Genomic DNA, 19616 nt, shown 5'->3' on the forward strand with positions numbered 1-19616 from the left:
AGAGCCCATGGGGAGGAACCAGGGATGACAGTGCCAACCTCTGGCTCTGTAAGCGTCTTCCCAGGAATCAGCTGATACTTTCTAAAAAGTTCTTAAGTTGTTTTTTTTTTCTTTGAAAAAAGTTTCCCAAATCATCTTCTACATGATGGCTGCTTTAAGGGCATAGCTGTCAATTCTATAAATGGTTAAGTTACTACTCATTACCAAACAGAATTCTGTTCTCAATCTATCTCACTAGATCCGCTGAGTCAGTTGCTTAAAAATTTTCTTGATAATGTCAACTTATGACACGTCTGTTTAAACACGGAACTGAATTCATCACCACAATAAATGTAAGTTCACAGACAAATTTTTCCTTCTTCATCTGGCCAGAGAAACCAGAGTCTGCTGACGACAAAGGTTAACAGGGCTTCTGTAAGGTGCTCGGTCTAGAGTTGCTTTTCTCCAATGGTCGGCGGACAGGAGTATTCTCCCAACGTAAATGCTATAGGCGCAGGCACACCTTGGCCCCAGGCCAAGCACGGCAGCCTTTATGTATGAAGGAAGAAAAGCAGACTAAACGAGAGCACAAACTCTAAAATCAAACCCCTCAGTCATCAAGCGCTGTCTAGGGTGAGACTCTACAACTGAAATGGTCTCTTTTATCTGCTTCAGTAGGCATTTGCCCAATAGGGACTTGCCCACTTTCCATCCCCCTGTAATTAAATCACTCTTATACCTAAAGGATCAAGCAAAGAATTTTGCCCTCCGTTCCCGGTTGATCTGGTTCGTGCCTGTGGATCAGTTATCTCTGGACTCTGTTGGTCCAGTTTCTTATCTTCAGTGTGGGTCTCCGTCTGAGTCCTGGGGGCCTGCAACGCCCCACATCCACATCAGGGCCCTGTGGTCCCTGTCCTCTGGGAGGGATCGTTTACAGCTGCTTTTATGTGTCTCATCTCGATAGATAGCTGTTTTTCTAAGATTTTTCTTTTGTGTATTTGCATTTCTTTCTTTGTTAATTAAATTGCAAAGACACACTTTTGTTGGTGGTTAGCTCACTGTGGCAGTGGTGGGAAGTCCCTAAAACAGAAACCTGACGAGCAGTGAGTCATCCTGCCATGGGACAGTCAGCTTGATAGCGTTCTGTGATAATGAGAACATCACCTTCCTTTTATGCAGACTTTTTATATTTAGAAATTGTAAAACTCTCTCCATCTTACAGATGGGGAAACTGGGCCTAAAAGTTTACTGATACGACAGTGTTTAAGTGGCTGACACTAAACTCACACTGGAAACAGGATCGCTGCTAGCAAATCCACAGACACCTGTACCAGAACATCTGTGAAGGCCTGGAATGGAATGCAAACCGTGGATGCATCAGCATGTTCCAGGTAGAGGCGGTCAAAGGTTTTCATCTGATTTTTTCAAAGGAGTTTTGTGATTCAAAAATTCTTAAGGGCCTCTCAAGGAAAACACATGGATTTTTGCATCAGACAAACCTAATTTCAAACAGAGTGCTTCTATTTACTAGTAATGATACTTCTCTAGTTGTCAAAATTACCTCCAAAAATCATTGTAAAGAGTAAAGATAATGCATGCAAAGCACCTAACACTGTTTCTAAAACCCCCTTAGGAGAACTCCGCATGGCAGACTACCAGCTGTGCTCAAGTATCTGCTGAGAGACGGGATACACAGACAGACAATGGCCAGAGCACATGTGAAAACAGACCTTCGAACCACAGTCCGCAGCAACCTGGGCAGGAAACCAACCTTTTCACTCCAGCAGCAAGCAGCCCAAGAAGCCAGCCTGCTCCGTCCGACTCGCAGGAGGTCACACTGCTCTCTCTAGTGACAATCCAGGAAGCTAAACAGTAACTTCTGTTAACAATCAGCCCCAGACGGCCGGGACTCAGTAACTGACAGCTCCCCCAATTTCTGTCCCTGCTTCCAATTTAGGACCAACCAGAGGAAGCCAAATACACACACGAGCCAGTCACCTCAGATGCCCGACTGCAGTGGGCTCAGTGGCGGCTTCAGCATGCCACGGCCGCCCATCGGAGCACATCCGAGCCCCCCTGCCTATCCACCGTGGAGACCCCCTTCTCCTCCCCTTGGCCAGGAACCTTGCCCACACTCTGGTGCTGGAGTGGGTCCTCTGCTGGAGCAGGCTCAGAGCTCACAGCCCTGACTTTTCTCAGGCCGTTGGTCTTGGCTGATTTCTGCACTGTTCGGCTTGGCTTGCAGAGTAAGAGGAGGTTAGCTCGCACATGGACAGCCAAATGAAGAGCACGCAGGCCAGCCTCCCGCACCCACACGTGTTCCTAAGATGACATTCTGGCCAACGGCGTGAAGCGGAAGACACGGGGTGGCAGCGAGCATCCAGTGCCGTGCCCACAAACACAGCCACCGAGCGCCTGTCTCCCCTCACGTCTCAGGCCTGAGACCCTGACGTCACAACTGCCACGTCAGCCCCAGAATTTTATACAACAGAGAAATACACATAACAACACATGATACAGCAATGGCCTCCTTTGACACAGTGTTCCTATGCGGGGGGCCCTCTTCGGCGTTCTTCTGTGAGTGTACACATACAAACATACATTATATAAATATGTGTGTGTGTGTATAAATTAATTGATCATTTAAAATGACCCCATGAAGTAGGTTCTATCATTAGTCTGTCTTGGGGGAAATGTGGCGCATAGAAAGAAGTTAAGTTAGGCCAAGGCCAAGGATAACCAGTTCTTAGGCTACTGTCATCAGGCAGTTTCTGTAACTTGCAGGTGAACTTCAGCCCAGTGGCTCAAATGGTAAAGAATCTGCCTACAATGCAGGAAACCCAGGTTCGATCCCTGGGTCGGGAAGATCCCCTGGAGAAGGAAATGGCAACCCACTCCAATATGTTTGCCAGGAGAATCCTATGGACAGAGGAGCCTGGAGGGCTGCAGTCCACAGGGTCGCAAAAGTCAGACACAACTGAGCGACCGACACTTGCGCTTCCAGAAAAGAAAGTTAAATGACTTCTAAGGGGTCAAATCAGGGTGTGACATGCAAGACTGAGCGCGAGGCCCGCTCTCCTCTCGGCGCGTCCCTCCCACGAGCAGGGGGCGGCCCAGCCAGGCTGCTCCACAGTTCCTGCCAGCCCCTCGGCCTGACGCCCAGACAACGTGGACAGAGGGTGACCTGCGTGGAGAAGCCAAGCTGCAGAGCTGTTCCTTCACCTGATACACAACACACCCTCGGTCTATGTTCAAGTTGGTTCTAGAGTGTTCATACATCCAAAAGGACCACTTCACCAGGTACCTAGCTTCATAATCACAACCATCACCATGGCCTACCATTGATTACATGGCTACCAAATGTCACGCCTTGTGGTGAGGTCTTTAGAGCATCCGATGTGCCTATTCGTGCAACATACAACTCTCAAAAAAAGGTAAATCTTTAGTTTTTTTAAAAAAAAAACAACAAAAAACCTTACCTTTATCATTCTGGATAGATCACCAGCATCGGCTAATTCCAAAACTATGTTCAGTTCATTATCTTCAATGAATGATGCATAATATTTAATTACATTTGGATGGTTGAGTTGCTGAGGAAAAAAAAGGCATCAAGAAGTTTTCTTACTGTAAATTCCCTAGTCACTCACAGTTTTGTAACTTAAGAATAAAATTAGTGACTGCATTTCAAATTACAGAAATCTTAACATGACTGTATTTTTCTTTCATCTAGTGAATTTTGAAATAAGTATTATAATTATTGAAAGTAAAACTATACAATTATTTTTTTTAATATTCTTAGAAATCATAGAGTACATTATATACCTAAAATTTTTAAAAGTATTGCTGTGCCCAACAAATATATAAACTATGCATATAAATGAATGACCAAATTACATAGCCAATTGTTAAAAATTATATCCTTCTAAATGATAACTGTCATTTAAAGGCACTCAATGCTAAGTGCACTTTCCCTTTTTACTATTTTGAAGGCTGATCCTAGTAAAACTTCAGCCAGTGATAAAAATCTGACATCTACTATATGTAACATATTGCTTTTATATCAAATACTACAAATACTTGAGCCTATCGGTGGGGTTGATTATTATCTTAAAAAAAATTTACCTCGTAGAAATATATGCATTAGTTTACACATATTTACAATCTTTTCTAACAGTCTTTTCATTCAATCTTTAACCAAGGTAATATAAGACAAATCATTTCTCAAAGAAAATTATTCAAGAATTATCCCAGAGTATACACAGGCTTTTCTTCTTTTCTTCCTACTTATAGAAGATAGGTTTTCCTCCCACATTCTCTGTGATGATACATTATTTCTCTAACAAAGGTTTGTTAAAGCTTTAGTCACTTCTTGTCCCAGGAAATAACTACAATAAGTAGAACAGTGGGAAGAATGGCTTAGAGTGTACTTTTTACTTTTAATAAATCTGATTCATTTTGGGCACAAACAAAAATGGACAGCATAAATATCATCCAAGCTTTATCCGAAAGTTAAAAATACAACATAAGCCACAGCGTTCCTCAAAAGAAATTCCACTATAACAAATGCCGTGTGAAGGTAACTCAAACCTCAGACCTATTCTCTGAGTGGGCGAGAAACTGACATACTCTTTACACCACCCTTTCTAAATCTGGAAAAAAGACATGGAAATATCATTTTAAACATGTGAACCACTGGGATCAGCTCACATTCTCGATATGTCACACCAAATACGCATTTGCATCATCCAACATTCAGAATACGTCTAATCGGGATGGTCAAGAAAAAAATTTCTTCCACGTTTCATGTTTATGCCTATTTCTAGTTTGAAATGGGGGAGGGAGTTAATTCTACCAAACATTCCAATTAAATTAGTGTACAATGAATCCAAAAGGTAACTGCATTCTTCAATATACTGATTTCAAATTTATACATTATTTGCAATCAGTGGCATGGGCTACATCTCAAAAACTGTTTTCCTTATAAGTGTAAAATCTTAATAAATCACTTTTATCAACCCACTCAGTTATGTTCAAAACAGTCAACAGTTCGTTTGTTACTTACCTTAAGGAGATCTATTTCTTTGATACAATCAGCACGTGCTTTGGCATCCATTAAATCAAATATCTAAAAATAAAATTCAGTATTACTCAATAAAACGGTAATCCATGGTTCAAACTACCATGTAAGTCCACTGTAATACTCTATACATAATTACACATTTAGAAGTGTACTTTCCAATTAGCATTTAGGAGCGATGGAGATCAACAGGTAATTTATCTCACGTAACTACCAGAGGGTATACGTTTTTCCCTCCAGAGGCAGTCAGTATTAAAAATGGGAAAAGAGAACAGCTACATATTTCATAAATAATACAAAGTGCTTTAAAATATACAATCAAAGAAATCTCTCAAAGTTCCAAGCATGTGGAAAATTAACAGTAAAAACAAGCATCGTATGTTAACACATATGTGGAACCTGGAAAAGCTGGTCTAGACGACCTCATACCAGAAACAGAAGCAGAGACAGAGACGCAGAGGACAAATCTGCGGACACCAAGCGGGACGGGAGGGGTGGGGTGAGCTGGGAGGTTGGGGTTGACACACACACACGACTGTGTGTAACACAGACAACTAATGAGGACCTACTGTATACACAGGGACCTCGACTTGGGGCTCTGAGTGACCCAGATGGGCAGGAAATCCAAGAGAAGGGCTACATGTGTACATATGGCTGACTCACTTTGCTGTACAGCAAAAACTAATACGACCATATAAAACAACTATACTCCAATAAAAAAATTTTTACATGGTTACATATTTTTAAAAATACTTATAATTAAATTAATTTAGAACTACAAATTAAACTACATTTAACTGAATTCTCAATACCAAAAGTGACTTCCAAACAGTGAGGAATGAAGTACTGCTGGCACATTTAAGGCAAAACTAAACTCTGAGCCATAGATACACTTCACTGGAAATTTAAAAGAATTTTATCTTCCTTTTTCTCTTAGGCAGAATTTCAAGACAAAAATAAAAACTGTATCTTTAGCTTAAATCATTTCCAGACATAGATTCAAACCTGATTCCATGAGCAAGAAGAGACAACAGATACGGGGGAGAAAAAAAAAATCCAGATTTTCATAAACTGTTTACAGGGTTGTCTCTAGAAAGCATCTTCGTGGCTCTATCCAAGCTTCTGTGGGTTTTTAAATTTATGTTTGAGAAGAGTAAAGCCGTGTTTAGGGTAAGTGACTGGCTGATAAGCTCTTGGTGTTCTCTGGATCATTTTACAAGTTTTCTTTTGTCATCTTTAAATTTTGCCAGAATTATTCACAACTGATGAAAATGGTAACACCTACATCTTCAGGAAGAAAAAGGCCTTCAAGTGACTTAACACAAATGTCCTTGAAAGGGCATCTATCAGAGGAAAAAACACTGAGAATGTAGTAAAGTACCTAAAAATAACACTAAGAGAGTCTGACCAAGTGTCCTATCTTACTCTGAGTGAATCTCGCATAAAAGGAATCCTAGCCGGGAGGCCCAGCCCACGGGAGCCTGGACGAACGGCCCGGTCGAGGCCTGCGCTGGGCTCCCGCACCCGCGGGCCGCCCTCGCCCGCGCGGTGCCCCTTCCGCCCGGTTCCGGGTCCAGGCCCCGCTCCTCCGCCCGCCCGGCCTGGCTGACAGTGGGCGCGGCCTAACCCTCGGCCGGCGGCCGCCAACTGCGGGCCCGCGCTCGCGAGGGCAGGGAGGAGGAAACCCGGGAGAAGGGTGCGGCCGCTCAGACAGAAAGGAGCATCCGCGCTCCACACACAGGCCCCAGGGCTGCGGCGACGGGCGCAGGGGCTCCCCGGGCCCTCGGCCCCTCTCGGCAGACGCCTGCACGTCCGGAGGGCACATCAGAGGCAGGCCTCAAAGCTTCCTCGTGGGCTCCTAAGGCCCTGGCAAAGGATGGCAAGGAACCGGATACCTGTCTGTGTCCTTTATTAAAAAACAGAAACCCGCTTCCAAGGGGACGCCTTCTAACTTGCTCAGCCTACAGTGATTGCCTCCTGGAGCACCAGAAGCCCCACGTCCTTAAAACCAGAAGGTCTGGGAGAGATTCCACCGGAAGTCCATGCTTTGTTTGGACCTCCCGAGAGCTTGACGCTCAGCCAAGTTTAGTCAGGGCTTCGACGGGCTCAGAAGCCACCATTAGGAAGTCAGGGAAAGGCGGCAACTGAGCCAAACCCTGAGGGTGAGACCTGCCCCGAAAGGCGCGTGGGGAGGAGGCGCCATGGAAGGAAGGAGAAGGGGACCCCAGGGAGAGCGGGACCCGAGGCCGTGCAGGGAGACGCGGTGGGTGCTGGAGCAGCAGCAGCCACGGGGACATCGTGAGGACGGCAAGGGGTAAGACTGCAGGGAGGCAGGAACCGGGCGACAGAGGAGAAAGGGCCCTCCTGGAGCACAGGCAGGGGGAAGGGTAGTGAGGGCGGCCGCGATGGGAAAGCACGCAGCACGGTGGGCACTTTCCTAAGCGTGAGGGCACATGGCCAGCCGAGGCACTTCCACCACCAACACTGTAGTCATACGTGCCGGCTGGTTTGGGTTCTGCTTATCCTGCGGCTAAAATGCATCCAAGTAAGACATGCAAGAGAGTGCAGCTCCAGAGAGAGGCAAGCAGTGCCCCTCGGGGCTGTGGGCGTGGGACAGGGGCTCCCGGTGAAAGCAGAAATGAAGAAACACGCGGCCAAGAGAAATCCTGCTCGGGGCTGAGCAAGACGGGGAGATTCTGAAATGGAAACATCCAGGCTGCTCTCACAGCTGACAAAGGTCCAAGTAACATAACCAGACAACTGAGGTCAGACCTGAAGTAAGAGGTCGAGGGGATGTGGGCCAGCGTGCCTGGTCAGGATGAAGTCAGAGACAAGGTCACTGTGGACGGCTGACACAGAACCCCGGGGCACAGTGAGGGCCGGGTGGCCACCGAGAGCGGACGACCAGGTGCCGGTGGCTGGCGTGGGGAGAAACCAGGATTCCTGGTCTCGGCAGAGACAGCGCGGTGCTGGGAGCCGCACAGGAAAATAAGAGCAAGGGGCTGAGAACACACTTTAGAAAAAGAAAAAGTCCTGCAGACTGGAAGACAAGGGACATAGATGGAGCCGAGTATTTAACTGGGATGAATATTCCATAACCACAGTGAGCTCTGAGAGAGAGACTGCACACATGGCCATAAAGGGTTAGAAATACATTAAAATCACTGCATGCGTTACGAAAGAAACTACTATCCATAAATGTTTAAATGCATGAAGATCCTAATGCAATTAGGGCAGCATGCAAAACACGCAGGATGTAAAACCGAAAATTAACACAGGTAAAAAAGCATTAATATGCTTTAAAAAGTTTTTTAAAAGCTTGAATTATGGAAAATCTGACTTGCAACTGATTTTCTTGATGAATGCTTTAAAATAGCTATTAAATATAAGCAAATATGGGGCATCCCTGGTGGTTCAGATGGTAAAGAATCTGCCTGCAATGCAGGAGACCCAGGTTGATGCCTGGGTTGGGAAGATCCCCTGGAGAAGGGCATGGCAAGTCACTCCAGCATTCTTGCCTGGAGAATCCCATGGACAAGAGGAACCTGGTGGGCTACAGTCCACAGGGTCGCAAAGAGTCAGACAAGAATTAACGACCAAATGATGAATGAGCTAAGCATGGACCAGATCAAAACAACTGGCTGCTAATCTTCCGACACAACTGCAGTTCTGAGACCCAGACCAAGTGCCCTGGGAAGACTTTCTCTACCTCCCTCTCACTCTGGGCTCCTCGAGGCTGCTCCCTCGTGGTTCCTCTCTCACTGTTTCAGATGTGTCTTGGCTGCACTTGCACTGGGATCCCTGAGTCCTGTTATTTTGTTCATCTTGGTTCTCAAAGCTTTCGGCACTAACCACTGAACACCAGACGCCCGCTCCCACTGGAGGAGCAGCAGGAAGGGAGGCCGGGAGACAGGGCAGCAAGGCCAGCCCCTGCGCCCCAGTTAAGGAGCACTGTGATAGTGGCGAACAAACCGTGATGGGATGGGGCGAATTCTCCAGAAGACCCGACAGTGCTGTCGCCACCGCAGGCTCCCGATCCCTCTACGACCTCGAGAAGGAAGGTGCACTCGGCACACACTCCCTGCCGTGCACATGTAGGCGCCAGGCAGACATCCAGGAAAGTCACTGGGGCTGCCGGCAAGCCGGTCACGGCAAACTGAAACCTGACACGTGGCAAAAGCACAGAAGCGCCCAGAGAACTACGCGGAGGAGCCTGGACGCTGCTCCTGAAGAGTCTCGTGAAATATCTGTAAGCAGAGCAACAAATTATAGACGCAACGTTTCAACACAGGGCTCCTCCAGGAAGGTCCTGGATTAGCTGGAATCAGTGATGCAGCCCTTCAGAACAGTAAGAAGCCTTAAAATAACAAACCGCAGGAGGAAATCCAACGTCTGGTTCCTGGTGCAGTTTCTGAAGAGAGGCTAGGATTCTTCAGATATTAAAGGAGTCTGGTCAATGGTATTTTAAAACATTTCATACTGAGCTGCAGAGGTGGCTTATGAAAAAGGAAGAACCCTGGTCTCTCTTGTTCAGCACAAGTGCAATATATCACAAAAATGAACAACATGTCTGAAATGCAATTATATTTCTTCTTGTAAAGGTTTAAGATAACTGTTCCCTAATTATACAAGCTAAGAATATCTTGGCAGCATCATTCATCTCTTGTATATACAGAAAGTTATGCTTAAACTAGAAGAGGTCCCAACTGCAACACAACAAAGCAGAGACGAAGGCTCATTGCTTCTGTCTCAGGCACACACAAAAGGGGGATTCCTGCGTGTGTGAGCCAGGAGCCATACAGGACGTGCCATGAACAGGACTGAAACGCTGCAACAGCAAACAACTGTATAGAACCGAAACTAGCGGCAAGTAATAAGAACGGGCTACTACACACACGACGTGCGATGCTACACACACATGCATACCCACACACTGAACACCGTACGCATAAAGATTAAAGCGCAGCCATACACCAACCCGCGACAATATTTATGCAAATTCAAAAATGCAAAAGCAAACAACGGATTCATTCAGAATTTAGACCGATGTGGAGAAAACTCTAGAGAAAAGCGAAGGAATGAATGATACACAGAAAATTCAGGACGTGGTGACCTGCGAGGGAAGGGAGTGATGGATGTGTCTGAGCTGCGTGATGGGCATGAGGGTATCCGTTCCAGTCTTGACCTCTGACGTGGGTGTCCTGTAAACGCTTTCATAAACACTTACTATACAAGGGAAAACTGTTCACCTCTGCTGGTGATGGCTGCTGCAAGGACACTGATCCTTCACGAAATTAAATGGTGAGAGGAAGGGGACACGGGTTTTGCAGGACTCGACAGAGACAAAGACACCAGGCAGCAGGATAAAACAGGAAGTCTGCAGGCGGGTGTCAACAAGAACGGCCTTCTCCCTGAAAAGAGGACAGACTGCACGACGCCAAACACACTCTGAGGCAGAAAGGTGCGAGCGTCCCCAACCGGAGGCAGTGGGCTCGTCGGGGCAGGGCTGATGCCAGGAGAGCCGGCAGACCCGGGCGCCTGAGGGGCCCGCACACAGCCAGGGCAGGAGGGCAGGGCTGGGGGAGCTGGCAGACCTGGGTGCCTGAGAAGCCCACAAACAGCCAGGACTGGAGGGCAGGGCCGATGCCAGGGGAGCTGGCAGACCCGGGCGCCTGAGAAGCCCACAAACAGCCAGGACTGGAGGGCAGGGCCGATGCCAGGGGAGCTGGCAGACCCGGGCGCCTGAGGGGCCCGCACACAGCCAGGGCAGGAGGGCAGGGCTGGGGGAGCTGGCAGACCTGGGCGCCTGAGAAGCCCACAAACAGCCAGGACTGGAGGGCAGGGCCGGGCCTAGGGAGCTGGGCAGACCTGGGCGCCTGAGAAGCCCACATACATCCAGGGCAGGAGGGCAGGCCCGATGCCAGGGGAGCTGGCAGACCCGGGCGCCTGAGGGGCCTGCACACAGCCAGGGCAGGAGGGCAGGCCCGATGCCAACACAGCGTGGCCGTGGTAAGCGGGACAGCAATCCCCTACATTCCCCTATCTCACTTTCTCATCTCCTCCAGTAAATAAACTTCACCTTGGTTTTCTTTCTTTTACTGCCAGGCTGGTTCTCCACGAGCACAGAGACCCGCCCTGGAGCGTGCCCACTGAGTCGTGGCTTCAGGCGGTGCGTTCCCTGAGCCGGGTTTCCGTGCTTGAGGCCTGCAGCTGAGGCTATGACATGGAGCCACACGCCCAGCTAGGAGCCATGGTGACAACTCCAATCTGCCTCTTAAAACCCAGAGCTGTGAAAGCTTTTCTAAGATCATTCCAGTCATGACTGAATCCGGGTGAACAGAGCCAGCTCAATTTTAAAAGTAGCATTACAGCTAAAAAGTGATTTCCACCATACACGGCCCTTAATGCAAGCGTTTACAGGGCAATTTTATTCTTTCCCATCATTCTCAACTCGAGACCATCATGAGCCAATCACCCAGGACATACTTTTCTCTATTTATTATTCACAGAATACAATTTTACATGGATTTATAGGATTAAAGTCATCTTACCTGTACTTTTTTTAAAGCTACTGGTACTCCATCCAAGAGACAGGCTGCCCTATAAACTTCGCTAAATTGCCCGCGGCCAATTTTCTTCTCTATTCGAAAGTTGGCTAACGTATTATAGCCCATATCCGGTCGTAAGGCCTTCTGTAATTAAAAAAGTCAGGAAAGTTTTCAATCACACAATATGCACACAACTGTTGATTGTCTTCACATAAGTAGGTGATTTCTATGGTAAACCTGCAGACAGTCATTTGTTTGACAGGCATTTATCAAACTATTCATATTATATAAAAATAAACACACACACACTCACTTAGTCAACCTGCCAACTAGCACAGGAAAACCCTCTAAGCTTCCTGATGACACTTCTGCACAGAACAATTCCAGGGGCAGCATGTCTACCACTATATCATTACATTTTTTTTAAAAAAAAGATCAAAGTTTTTAAAAGCAGAATATTAGGAGGAAAGTCGAGAGGTTCCCGGTGCACCCCACCCTCACCCGGGCACTGCTTTTCTCATTACAACACCCCATCAGAGCCAGACCCTGGGCACCACTGAGGAGCTTACACTGACATGAAACACCCAAAGTCTGCAGTTAACACTGGAGTTCACCCTCACTGCGGAACATTCTCCGTCAGCTCAGTCGCTCAGTCGTGTCCGACTCTTTGCGACCCCACGGACTGCAGCACGCCAGGCCTCCCTGTCCATCACCAACTCCTGGAGCTCAAACCCATGTCCACTGAGTCGGTGATGCCATCCAGCCATCTCCTCCTGCGTCGTCCCCATCTCCTCCCACCCTCAGTCTTCCCCAGCGCGCTCTATGGGCGTGGACCAACGGAGAACGACCTGCACCCATAATCAAAGTGCTTGTGTGCACGCTCAGTCGCTTAGTTGTGTCCATCTCTTCGCGGCCCCCTGGACTGGGGTCTACCAGGCTCCTCTGTCCATGGGCTGGGAGTGGGGTGTCATTCCCTTCTCCCGGGGGTTTTCCCGACCCCGGGACTGAACCTGCATCTCCTGCATTGGCAGGTGGATTCTTTTACCCCTGAGCCACCTGGGAAGCTCCCCAGAATTTTGGCATCACAGAATATTTTCCCTGCCCCAAAACACCCTGTGCTCTGCCTGTTCACCCCTCGCTCCCCACCAACGCCTAGCAGCCACCGACCTTTTCACTGGACCCACAGTTCTGTTTTTTCCAGAATATCACAGAGTTAAAATGATACAGTATGTAGCCTTTCAGATTGGCCTCTGTCACTTGGAGAAGGAATGGCAATCCACTCCAGTATTCTTGCCTGGAAAATCCCATGGACGAAGGAGCCTGATAGGCTACAGTCCACAGGGTCACAAAGAGTCAGACACAACTGAGCAACTTCACTGTCTTTCTTTCTTTCTGTCACTTAGTACATAAATATCTTTTAAACAATATATTTTTTTGCTGTTCATGGGAAAAGTCATTTCTTTTTGAAACTCACACTTTTTAGTACTCATTAGACGGCAGGCACTGGACTAGCCCCTAGGGAAACAGATGTACCCTAAGAAGTGTTTCTGCTTGGAAAGAGCCCACGGGGACACACGAAGGGGCCTCAGCTGCGCTGAGCGGGATCACAGGGCTGGGAGGCGGCATTACCGTGGGCCCCTCCGGGGGTGAAACCCACCTGCTTATGTGTTCTATCCACTGTCCTAGTTCTGTTCCTTGCTTACAGACTCAGCCATCCACCACCCGGCCACAGGACAGACCTGAGCTGCGCGCCCACGGGGTCAAACGCTGTCCAGCACGGAGGCCACTACGAACGCCCCGGGAAGGCTGCCTCTGCAGTGCCTCATGTCGCTCCTGCTCTACCTGCAGCATCTCTGTCTACTGAAATATAACGAAACAGCTCAGCCATCACATGCGCTTTTCCATCTTTTTTTTTTTTTGGCCAAACACTCGTGGGCCTCTTCCAGATCCCGGCATTCCTGATAAGTAGACCCTTCTTGGCCTGGCACCACTCTGCTCACATCCGAATGGACCTTCTCTACTCTGGGCCAACTCGAAGTCAACATGACATTCTCACAGGGCCTGATTAAGGCCGAACACTAAACACCTACTGGTGCAGCCAAAGGGCGCATGGGTTCCTAACCCACTAAGGCAGCTTGAACTCTCAGTTCTCAAATAAACCTTAGTGAGGGCTGATGACCCCATGACATATGCAAAAGGCTGTTTTGACATATGGGCATTACATTAACCCCTAATACATGGACCTTGTTCATGTCACTACATCTATCACGCTAGCAAAAAACTGTAAAAGTCTGCTGGAGTTTCACTGCCATTCAAATGCAAGTTTCTCAAAAAAGAGGGGAAAAGTAGCAATAACTTGTTACTATGCATAGCTTTTCTTTCTTCTGAAAAGTCCAAAATAAGAAAAATACCACTCTTCCTTTAAGACAGGAAAAATAATCAGAATACAAATTTCACGAATTCGTTATGTGAATATGAACCATAAATAGCTGCCAGAACAGAAGAATAACACTGCTACAGTAAAAAAGGTCCCATTTTGGCAGCTATAATGTAACAGGTCCTATGAATTAGTACTTTTTATGCCATTTAATTCAGTTCTCATGATGATCCTATCAGGCAGATGTTCTCACACCAGATCCATGGCTAGCTGATGCCCAAGCCCCAGTTCCCAAGCACAGGGTTAGCCATCCTCTGGGGTTACTAAACAGCCACCTACAATGTAGTAAATATTATGGTACCCTATGCGATGATCCACAGTATTTTCAATTTTAGGCCTTTTGATGAATGAAACAGAAATGGGACTAGAAACACACATACCAAAAATGAAAAAAATAGGAATGAAACCATAAAATAAAGGGAGACTACTTGCCACGCTGTTCAAGTATAAGATTTCTTTTTGTGGTCACTGAGATGAATTTATAACAGTCACTATAAAGTGAAGTGAAAGTGGCTCAGTCATCTCTGACTGTGACCCCATGGACTATACAGTATAGTCCACGGAATTCTCCAGGCCAGAGTACTCGAGTGAGTGGCCTTTCCTTCTCCAAGGCATCTTCCCAGCGCAGTGATCAAACCCAGGTCTCCCTCATTGTGGGCAGATTCTTTACCAGCTAAGCCACCAGGAAAGCCCAAGAATGCTGGAGTGGGTAGCCTATCCCTTCTCCAGGGGGTCTTCCTGACCCAGGAATTGAACCAGCGTTTCCTGCATTGCAGGCGGATTCTTTACCAGCTGATCCATCAAGGAACTGTCACCTACTTAACAAAGGAAACTTAGACGTCTCACTTCTCAGATACAGTCAGTGGATACTAGCAACTTCTAGCTTTCCTAACTTCATTTCACTTAAGGAGGAGAGACTTTCGATTGTCCACGCTTTTCTAACTAACGTTTTGGTTTTTTTCCATCTACACAGTAGGACAGACTGCAACATCTTAGAGGTGGGTCTCCTTCCTCTCTTCCAAACACCTGACCGCTCCTTCCTGGATGAAAGCGTGTCGGTCCGGGGTGACACACGGCTTCCTCATCGGGAACGCGACCACGCAACCCCTGCACGCACTCAGGCCTGCCCGGACCCCGGTCCCTGTCCGCGCGGTAACGGGGCTGCTCAGGCGCTGTGACGACCGCATGCTGAGCGCGGAGGCCGGCTAATGTGTTTTGGCATGCAGGCGCGTAATCACACATTTACATATGCAATGACCTACATTTGCATGTCAGATCACACACTGTCTGCGTTTATTAAGGCTGGGCGCCTCCCTGCGCATGGCCGCCGGAGTGGCCAGTGAGGGCCAGAGGGCGGCGTTTTTTTGGCAGCGGAGGGATGAGCTGCCACCCAGGATTAGGCTGATACGGCCTGAGCATTAGACACTTCATTAGACGTAATCTGTTTAACAGTGGGCAGTGTATGTAAACTTCACAGCCCATTTGCGGCACCCTTTCCCCCCGTGGCCTTTCTTCAAAGGGCAGCGCGGCTGACTGACAGCCTGTCTCATCTGCTCCCGTGTCCTGTCGCCCGGCCTAGACGCGCGGAGCAGACACGAGACGGAGCAGGGCTGCACGTCCCGGCACCCCCGCCCCGAGGCTCGGGCACGCGGCGGCGATCTGCGGGAAGATCAGCCCGGGCGCGGGGTGGTCTCCTTTAAGACGTGGCCGGGCAGGTGACACACACACCTGGGCAGTGATTCTCCGACGCTGTGGCCGGGGCCCTGCTGTGTGTGGATGAGTGATGTCCCGGGTAAACAGCACTGTGTGAGGTGCTTAAAATAAAAGAGATGACATCATCAAGCCACTGCCCATGCAAGTGAACTATTTTTAGGGAAGAGCTGTATTTTCATTTTTATTTTTTGGATGTGGTCCAATTCCCCATATTTTTTAACTTAGCACCTGAATTATGCTGGGGAATAAAATAACTCAGCAAAATTCTGAGATGCAAATCAGATACAAAATAAAGCAAGTAAGATCACTGCAACCGCCTTACCCTGCTCTCCATGCAGTGCATAAAAGGGGTCTCAGGCCCCACAACCCCTTCATCACCAGGCTGTGTGTCTGAGCCGCACGAAATAACTTCTGGAATAATGTGAGTCATTTAAAGGATTTTCAGCTTTTATGAAAGTAAAACACAACTCTGTCTCTTCCATCACACACTGAGCCCACCTACACCGGAGGCGGAGCGTCTCACAGACACCCCACACCTGCCCTGGCCTCCCCACCATCCTCCCCGTCTGCCCCCAAGTCCAGCAGCAGCTCACCCCTCCACACACAGCATCCACGTGACCCGGCCTTCTGGGGACCTGCACTCTGCACACATGGCCCACCTCTGCTCACCGTGGAGACCCATCTGAAGGCCCTTCTCAGGGGCCCCTGCCCTGGGCCCACAGTCTCCAGCAGCAGTCAACTCTGCAGACAGCCGTGCAAGCTCAGGCACTGGGCTGGGTTCTGGATCTCACTGGACTTTAATTATTTGTTTACATGTGTCTATTTCTCCCTCCAAGCACAGCTTCTCAAGGCAGAAACCAAGCTTTATCTTTGTGTCCAGATGCCACGAAGGTGGCGTGACATGAAACAGACAGTATTTACTAAATAGGTGAACACAGCTGAAAGAACTCCCTCTGCCCTTAACAGCTTCCAAAGGGTGAGACAGAGACTTGCCTTGCACCCCCGCCAGGTCAGGAGACTTGAATGTTAGTGCACTGTCGCTGCGGGGGTCATATGCGAAGCCCTGGACACTGCCGTCTAAGGCCTGACCTGACGCTGATGGCACTTTAGTCATTAAGTCATGTAAGACCCTTTTGCGACCCCACACACTGCAGCCCACCAGGCTCCTCTGTCCATGGGATTCTCCAGACAAGAATACTGGAGTGGGTTGCCATTCCCTTCTCCAGTGGATCTTCCTATCCAGGGACTGCATCTGAGCCTCCTGCAGTGGCAGGAGAGTTCTTTACCGCTGAGCCAGCAAGGAAGCCCAGGCTCTCACAATGCCCCAGAGAAACGGCACAGGGTCTGGAGTCACTCCCCAAGGCTGGGCTGGGGCCTCAGGTCTGATTCTCAGTGTCTCTCTCAGCTGGGCAGCTGCCCAAACCTAGTACCCACGTCGCCAGGGCAGGCGGGCGCCCACCCGAGGGCGGCGTGTGAGTGTCACCAGGGACAGAGCCTCGCACACGCACGTGGCTCACGGTCACCTCTGCCCTCCCCCGGGGCACCCACGGTCACAGCCCGCCACCGACCCTCTCTCCCCACAGCCTCCTTCAAGTCGAGGCGTCAAGACTGAAACTCCCTAGTCCTGACCTCGATTTTCTTCTTTGGCCCTCCTTCTCTGGGCCCAGACAAGCTTGAATCTACAGCCAGACTTCCACGTGCCAGCAGCCCCTCCACTAGGGTCTCCAAGCACTGCCCAGCCCTGGGCTTGCCCTCCAGCAGACACTCCAGTTAGCACGTGGACTCTCGCCCTGATCTGCAGATGAACACAGCCAGACCCTGTGCGTATAAGGCTCCTTGGAGACATACACCATATCTAAGTAAAATTTTCCTGCCTGAAGGCCTCATTACTGTGAGGGAGCAGGTAACACCTAAAACCACCTATGGAGGTAAGCCGGCTTCCTGTTGAACACGGTCACACTCAAGTTTAAAGTCCCAGGCAAACTGAAGTGAGCAACTGCTTGAAAGCCTGTAAACACTCCAGGCTTGAAACTGCAAGCTCCTGGTGACAGAGACTGAGGCCTGTGCCTATTTCAGCACAGAGGAGCTTCCAAAATTGCAAAATAAAGACCACATACTCCATAAAATATTTCTCAAACGAATTCCTTTTTGGATTAAGTCTTAAAGTGTAACTATTCAACATGGATAACATCACTGTAAGCTCATACAGCTTTTGTTACTGTTTGATTGTTTTTACTGGTGTCATTTCATTTCTTAATTACTAACGGGAAAACACCCGTGACTCCTTGAATAGAGGGCACGGTTAGGACTGACGCTGCAAGCATGTGCATTACATTTTTGTGGTAAATTGTGTTTGGTCTCCGGAGATGTGTGAATCCACAAGTTAAAAGAACCCAAAAATCTCAGAAACGTAAAATAAATACTCAAAATCACATATGACGACTAAAAAAATCAAACCTGAGAGTGAAGGAGGCTTTATATAACACCTTAAAATGTCCAGCATTCTCATTAAGGAAACTCTTGTTGATCTGAATGCACTTTAATTACCTACCATCAGATCATGCTAACTAATTGGGATTAACTTCTACGTGTCAGTCCCCTCCTGCACATAAATACTTTTCATTTTAAAATAAAACGCAGTCTGTTGTGCCACTGGCTCATACTCTCACAGGTGCGAACTCGTTAAACAATGATTTCCCAGGACTAAATTAATTTCTCTAATTTCTTTTAAATTTGAAGGCAAGAACGTTTAATGAGCAGTAAGATAATTCAGGGTAACATGATGATAATAGTTTTCCCTGGGGAAATTAGAGGAGCCCCGCCATGGACTCGACAGACTCCCCGGGGAGAAAATCCTGTCCTGACAATTCCTGGAGGTATTGTTATCAACGATCTAATGTACATGCCAAGATTAACAATACTTAACACCATTAATAAGGTTTTCACTGTTACTGCAAACTCATCTCTTACTGGCGATTTTCATCTTGCCAACTGTGTAATCTAACAGATACTATACTTATGTTAATATTATTAAATTTCTCCAAAATTTGAAAGTAACGAAACTTAAAAATGCCCTTCAATTTTATTTGGCAATGAAGCTCATTCTATGGATGATCTTTAAAGAGACATTACTCAGCTCCCAACTACACAAACTGGAACACCCTTTTGACAATATCTCACACAGAGCTCTTACACACTACTTTCTATATAAACCTCACCAGAAATTTAAAAAACATGTTAAAACAAAAAATCACGTCTGCCAGCAATCTAATTAGTCATTCTTCTTCCCATTTGAAAAATCATCTCCCTAAAATTTCTTAAGCTATTTCAAAAGTAACCTATTCCTAAAGACACTGAAAGTCTGAGATTTAAGTCAGCTGGAATGATATGCCATTAATCACTATAACTGGCTTTTCATCAAACAAAGGACAGAATCCACTACAGCATAGGAAAAATGAGTGATCAAATGCAACCAATGATTGAAACATTTATAAGATCTTGGTATCTGAATCATTTAACCATCACTAGTTATACTACCTGGCATGATAATTACTATATCCAAACTATGTAACCAAAAATACCGGCTACCTCTCCTGGCATTTCAGGACCCGGGTAATGACAGAGACGCTCCCACTGGCCCTGTGAGCACCAGCAGCTGCAGCTGGTGAAATCCAACACTGCGAGCAGAAGCCTTTCACTGCGACAGAGACAAATGGAAGACGTTTTCTTCAATTTATTCCTTTATTCCACAGTTATTAATAGAGGACGGGCTTAAACAAACATGTAATACAAAAACAGTAAAAAGGCAATAAGCAATATCAGTATCTGGGAGAAGGAAATGGCAACTCACTCCAGTACTCTT

General features: G+C 47.6%; 1 protein-coding gene across 5 annotated transcripts in view; it reads right to left on the reverse strand.

Moving 5' to 3' along the window:
* NEK7 (NIMA related kinase 7) overlaps nt 1–19616 on the reverse strand; it is a 144314-nt gene that overhangs the window by 55309 nt on the left and 69389 nt on the right. For all 5 annotated transcript variants that reach the window (XM_055418968.2, XM_088845221.1, XM_088845220.1 and 2 more), the window contains 3 exons: nt 11608–11748; nt 5042–5104; nt 3459–3569 (listed from right to left, as the gene is read on the reverse strand). In XM_055418968.2, coding sequence (XP_055274943.1) covers nt 3459–3569; nt 5042–5104; nt 11608–11748 — 315 coding nt within the window. The remainder of the gene's footprint in view (nt 1–3458; nt 3570–5041; nt 5105–11607; nt 11749–19616) is intronic.

This window comes from Moschus berezovskii, chromosome 17, assembly GCF_049115385.1.
Source record: "Moschus berezovskii isolate FMDL1 chromosome 17, NW_MosBer_1.0, whole genome shotgun sequence".
Taxonomy (NCBI): Eukaryota; Metazoa; Chordata; class Mammalia; order Artiodactyla; family Moschidae; genus Moschus; species Moschus berezovskii.